The 6,635-nt window shown below is 41.8% G+C and overlaps 1 protein-coding gene across 1 annotated transcript; it reads left to right on the forward strand.

Annotated features, from left to right (window-relative positions):
* The first annotated feature begins 4,646 nt into the window (after nucleotides 1-4,646).
* LOC112122880 (olfactory receptor 49-like) lies at nucleotides 4,647-5,600 on the forward strand. Its single transcript, XM_024221583.2, has one exon. The coding sequence runs from the start codon at nucleotides 4,647-4,649 to the stop codon at nucleotides 5,598-5,600; it is 954 nt and encodes a 317-aa protein (XP_024077351.2).
* Nucleotides 5,601-6,635: the final 1,035 nt, after the last annotated feature.

Raw genomic sequence — 6,635 nt, forward strand, 5'->3', positions numbered from 1 at the left:
TTCTGTGAGAAAAAAATATTTTCACACTTACACTTGAAAGATAGAACACAAATAATTAATCCCCAAAAAGGAAGCACTGAATTAAAAACACCTTAGTCTTTGGCTTGGTTTTGCTGCTTAAAATTAAATATCCTCCCTTCACTCCTACAGGACACATTTTGGCTGATGAATCTTGTGAAAATCCTTCTTTCTTGTTCCAGGAAAAAACGTCCCTCTGCAGCCCTCACTGCCGCCTAGAATCACACCTGGGCATGGGGGTCAGAATTCACTGACAGAATATAACATCCTGTACTGAGTGAAGCACACAGCTCCGTGAAGCAAATTGCCCCATAGTGATGTTCTTGGGATGGAGATCTGTGCTGAAACGGAGAGCGTAGCAACCTCTCCTGAGCCCTCTTCCCTATTCTTTGCAGCACAGCACAACCTAAAACTATCCCCTGACACTTGTAGACTCCTAGAAATGTAGGCATGGAAGGGACCTTGAGGGGTCATCTAATGCAGCTCCTAGCGCAGAGGCAGAGCCACATAAACCTAGACCAGTGGTTCCCAAATTTTAACAACCTGTGAACCCCTTTCACTAAAATGTCAAGTCTCGCGAACCCCCTCCTAAAAATGAATATTTCCAGGGATTTTCTCCTTTACCTGAGTATAAATGATAAAAGCAGTGATCTTGGAAATATAAAATTTGTTTTTATTACATGCTTATTACACACTAATTATTATTAATTATTATTTATCATTACCATATTTTTATTACATTATGAAAACAGCAACACTCTGCCAAGATCTCACTTTCGCAGCCTGTATCACTTTGAATAAACCTGTTATAAGACAAGGCTCCTATGTTTCATCAAGGAGTATCAGATGTGAAACAGCAGGAAGGTATTTAAGAAGCCAACTCAAAGAGTGCCTCCTACACAAGCACTCAGGTCTTGAGCAGTCCAGGCAAACAACGCACGCTACAACAAAGCTTAAACATGTTCTTCATACTAATTTTAAAAACAACACTAGCTGCCTATTTCATTTTAAAAACAGCAAAAAATACCCACCTCCCTTTCCATTTCTTATAAGGAGTCTTGAAGTTTAAATCTCCTCAATGTGATAGATATGCTTGCTTTGATCTGCTTAGCTCTTGGAAGTCCAGGGGCTCCGGGCCGCTGGCCCCGTGCTGCCAAGGGTCCCTAGGCACAGCTGTGTCCACCATTAGGGATTTTTCCCCCCGAGAACCCTCTGTAACATTTTGCGAACCCCCAGGGGTTCACGAACCCCAGTTTGGGAACCACTGACCTAGACCATCCCTCACAGGTGTTTGTCCAACTGTTCTTTAAAACCCCCAGTGACTGGGATTCCAGACCCACCCTTGGACGCCAATTCTAGAATGTAACTATCATTGTAATTGGAATGTTTTTCCTAATATCTAACCTGAATCTCCCTTTCTGAAAATTAAGCCCTTTATTCTTGTCCTACCTTTAGTAGACATAGAGAAGAATTCACCATGGTCCTTCTGATAACAGCCCATAACAGATTGGAAGAGTGCTCTAAGGTGCACCCCACTCTTCTCAAGAGCCATTTTCAAATATCTCCCCCCATAGGTCAAGTTTTCTCAACCTTTTATCACTTTTGTTGCTCTCCTCTGCACTCTTTCCAATTTATCCACCTCTCTCCTAACATGTGGTGGGTTTAACCGGACACAGTACTCCAGCTGAGGCCTCACCAGTGCAAGTAGAGTGGGACAATTACCTCCAATTTCTCAGATACGGCTCTTCCGTTATTACGCCCAAGAGTGATGATATCCGGTTTAGCAACTGCATCACATTATTGACTCATGTTCAGTTTGTGATTTACTATTAGCCCCAGATACTTTTCAGCACTTCTACCCCCTAGCTAGTCACTCCTCATTTTGTAGTTGTGCATTTGATTTTTCCTTCCTAAATGAAGTACTATGCACTAGTCTTCACTGAATTTCATCTTGTTGAATTCAGAACAATTTTCTCATTTGTCAAGGTTGTTTTGAATTCTAATCCTGTCCCCCAAAGTACTTGCAAAACATCAAAGCTTGGTGTCATCTGCAAATTTTATAGACACACTTTCTACTCCATTATACAAGTCAGTGAATATAATCCCAGCACATCCCTCATCCCACGCCGCTTCCGGCAGCCTGCATTGGCCTGGAGCGGCAAACCGCGGCCAGTGGGAGCCGTGATCAGCTGAACCTGCAGATGCGGCAGGTAAACAAACCGGCCCGGCCCGACAGGGGGCTTACCCTGGCGGGCCACGTGCCAAAGGCTGCCGATCCCTGTTTCAGAATATGATCAATAGAAAGGTTTTCAAAAAGGGCAAAGAACTTCATGAATCTTTAAGAATAATATTTTTCAGTTTCCTTTCACAGCATGATTCCAAACTTTGATGGAAATAATCATGAAAAAAATGAAAAGTTGGGAAATTCAAAAAAGCGGAATTAATCACCCAATTATGCCTTAAAAGTTTATGGTAGAATTTTCAAAGATCCCTATGGAATGTGAGCACCTAAATCCCATTGAAAGATCATGGGAACTCTGCATCTAACTGCCTTAGTCTTCTTAAAAACCTTAGAGTTAAAGTTGATCATTTTTGTGTTCAATTTGATCATGCATCTCAGGTTGTCCTAGGAGATTTCTTGCCTCTGGCAATTTCCCACTGGTGTTGCAAGGCCTCAGATGAAAACATCACACTTTCAAAATGTTATTTATAGAGTGGACGAAGGCAAAGACTTTCTCCAGATGCACAGAGAAGGAGAAATTCTGAGAGAGCAACAGAGAAAGACAGAGATTTTCAGAGAAAGAGAGAGGAGTTTTCTTTTGCTTTTCTAAACGACAGCATCCATTGCTCAGCCAGTCTGGAAAGGTAAAGATATGAAACAATGGTATGGCTATTCCTATGCTTGTCCCATGGTTCATAATTCATAGATTAAAAGGCTAGAACATTGTGATCATCTAGGCTGGTCTCCTTTATAACACGGGCCATAGAAATTCCTGGTAAAATTCCCTAGAGCAGATCTTTGAGATAAAAATATTCAATCTTTATAAAACAATTTAAAAATCGTCAGCGATGGAGACTTCACCATAACCCTTGGCAAGTTGTTCCAATTTTTAATTAACCTCCCTCTTAAAAATGTCCACCTTATTTCCAGAGTGAATGTGTCTTGTTTCAACTTCCATCCAATGGATCATGTTATGCGTTTCTCTGCCAGAGGGAAGAGCCCACTTGCTTCCCAACTTCGTACTTTAGACTCTAACCAAGTCACCCCTTACACGTCTCTTTCTTAAGCTAAATAGATTCAACGCTTTGAGTCTATAGGGCTTATTCAAATGGGTTTTTAGCTACTGCATTAGTTATGTCACTGCTGTAGAAAAGGGGTACAAGGAAAGTTTTTGAAAGGTAGCTGTAATGGTGGAGCAATAGAAGATAGCAGTGAAGTTGAGTCTATTTAGATTATTGTAGAAACGATTCAGAGATGAACCACAAGAATGACTGAAGATTTGGAAAGCATTCCTTCTATAAGGTGCCACAGGACTCTGTCATTCCTTAGAGTGTTACACTTAAGGAGCACAAAATTCTCAGCTGAACAGAGAGAAACTTAAAGGGTAACTTGATCCTAGTCTGTAAGTATCTACATGGAGAACAAATATTTCAGTGTAGCAGAAAAAGGTATAACAAGGATAGATGACTGGAAGTCAAAGCTAGAGAAATTCAGAGTGGAATTGAGGTGCGCATTTTTGTCTAGTGAGGGGAATTAACCATCTGAAGAAGTGTGTTGGTGGATATTCCAGCGCTGTTAATATTTAAATCAAGATTAGGTGTTTTTCTAATAGATGGGCTCTCATTCAAAAGGCATTATTTTGGGGAAGTTAAATGGCTGAAGTTATACAGGAGGTCAGACTAGATGACCATAGATTCCAGGGCCAGAAGAGACCACTATGATGAGTATGTTGTAAAAAACAATCTTCAAAAAAATCTATACGGCTGCATGCTCAGACTCAGAGGCTTGGGCTCCTGGATGGCTGATTTGGATTTTTTTTTAATTTATTTAAAGGGTCATCGGTTGTCTCCAGAGGATAGAGGGAACTGGATCAAAGAGATTATTCAGGGAGCTGGACCCTGATCAGGAAGGGAATCGCTGCCAGACGCTGATAAAATCTGGCTTTATTAGTGGCGTGAAAATAGAAGGTGACCGAATTCTATGTCTATATTTCTGTTTGGTCAGGCTAAATACAAGATTACCAGTTATTCAAACACAGAACTCAGCGACACAGTTTGTCAGTGGGATTTAAAATGACCTGCAGGGCACTTGAAATAGAATTATGAAAAAAACCACATCCTTTATTTACCTGAAAGTGCCAGGAGAGGAACAGCAGAGGTGTAAAAGGGCTGTAGTACCAAATTTGGGATGCTGGTATTGAAAAACAGTGTGTTCCCAGGGAGGAGCACCTTGTGTCAACAAGATAGGAGATTAACAGAAGAGTTATTAGGTAAAATCCTGTGTCATATTCTATGGACAGAGTCAGAAGATTACAAGCTTCCATCTAGTTTTAATATCCAAGAATCTGTGAAAATGGCATGCTATTATTTCACTGTTACTTTTTCTACAGACAAGGCTGACGTTGGACATGAAGGAAAGAAATGAAACGGTTGTGTCTGAATTCATCCTACTGGGATTTTCCAGCCTTGGTGAGAAACTGCAAATTTTCCTCTTCCTTGTTCTTCTCCTCACCTACCTGTTCACAGTAACAGGGAACGTGGTCATCATTTTCATAGTGTGGGTGGATCGCCGACTCCACTCTCCCATGTACTTTTTCATCGCCAACTTGTCTTTCTTGGAAATCTGGTTCACCTCGGTCATGAGCCCTAAACTGATGCTAAACTTTCTCTCAGTCAGCAAAACCATTTCATTGAATGGCTGCATGGCCCAGACCTTCTTCTATTTCACTCTTGGGGCTACGGAGTTCAGCCTTTTAGTGGTCATGTCCTTTGATCGCTATGTTGCCATCTGCCGCCCTTTGCAATACGCCACCATCATGAATCAGAGACTCTGCATTCAGCTAGTCCTTGTTTCATGGGTGGGAAGTTTTACGGTTATGAGTTTACGGATGGTCCTGATTTCGAAGCTGAGATTCTGTGGGCCGAATGTGATCAACCATTTCTTTTGTGACAACAAACCCCTTTTCCAACTCTCCTGCACTGACACCAGTGGGGTTAGAAAGGTGGACTCCATTTTGATCTCAACTGTAGTCCTGAGTTCATTATGTTTAACCATGTTGTCTTATGGAACCATCTTCTTCTCTATTCTGCGAATGCCAACAGCCACAGGCAGACAGAAAGCTTTTGCAACCTGTGCCTCCCATCTCACAGCTTTGGCAATTGCCTATGGAAGCTGCATTATTTTGTACACCATTCATTCAGGCAATTCCTCTTTGCATCTTACCAAAGGGGTGGCTCTGCTGAACACCGTACTGTACCCTTTCCTCAACCCCTTTATCTACAGCCTCAGAAACCAGACTGTCAAACTCGCCCTGAGAGAAGCCTTTAGTCAGGGAACAGCAAAGTTATTCCCCAATCTATGACATGCTTCTGTATAGACACAATCAAAGCAACCAAAAGACAATGAATGGGCGGGAGTCAATCTGCTAGACAAATTATGTGTAATGATCCTTTCTCCATCTGTATGCTCTGTAAATAAACGGTCAGTGCATTCTGTTTTTCATGGAAATAATTAGAATAATTAAGTCGTTCTTCAAAGTGCTAAGCTGTCGGACAATTGAGATCAATGCAAATCATAGAACAAATGCTTCATTGATAGAAGCAGAGCGAGCTTCCTTCAGGACTCGGGTACCAAGTCTCTGTCAGGCTCTAATGTTGAATCATAGAATACTAGGGTTGGAAGGGACCTCAGGAGGTCATCTAGTCCAACCCCCTGCTCAAAGCAGGGCCAATCCCCGGACAGATTTTTACTCCACTTCCCTAAATGGCCCCCTCAAGGATTGAACTCACAACCCTGGGTTTAGCAGGCCAATGCTCAAACCACTGAGCTATCCCTCTCCTGTTGTCTGCATCACTGTAGTTTCTGAGCCCTTCACTACACCCTGAGGGCATAGAAAAGCACTGTCCATATTTGTTACACCGATAGGGAACTGAGTGTTTGAGTAATGAAACTTCCTGAAGTCATTTTCTCTTGCGAGACAAAAAGGTCCCTGCTGCCCAGCACTTCCCAGCACCTAGGGTGACCAGATGTCCCGATTTTATAGGGACAGTCCTGATTTTTTGGTCTTTTTCTTACATAGGCTTATATAGGAGTTGGAGAAATTGGACTCCCGGTGGGACATAGGCAGAGACAAAACCAATACAAAAAGTTTAGTCTCACCCAGAAATGATTACTTCAAGGAAAGAACAATAACAGAAGTATGAAAGGTTGAAATCTCTGAACCTTTACCTTTGATATGAATATAATACTAATTCTAAAGGTTAGTAGAAAAGAGAGGTGAGCATCCATTTGTTCAGTGATCTATAGATTGGCAGGGTTAAACTCACTGAACCTTGTAAAACTTTGACATTTTTGAGGGATAGTGAAGTTGAGTTCAGGACCGGCTCTATGGACCAGC

The sequence above is a fragment of the Terrapene carolina genome, unplaced genomic scaffold, assembly GCF_002925995.2.
Source record: "Terrapene carolina triunguis isolate 2854851 unplaced genomic scaffold, T_m_triunguis-2.0 Scaffold501, whole genome shotgun sequence".
Lineage (NCBI taxonomy): Eukaryota > Metazoa > Chordata > Testudines > Emydidae > Terrapene > Terrapene triunguis.

Bases quoted from the DNA above. Each gene is read 5' to 3' on its own strand.
- LOC112122880 (XM_024221583.2), top strand. From the start codon at position 4,647: ATGAAGGAAAGAAATGAAACGGTTGTGTCTGAATTCATCCTACTGGGA.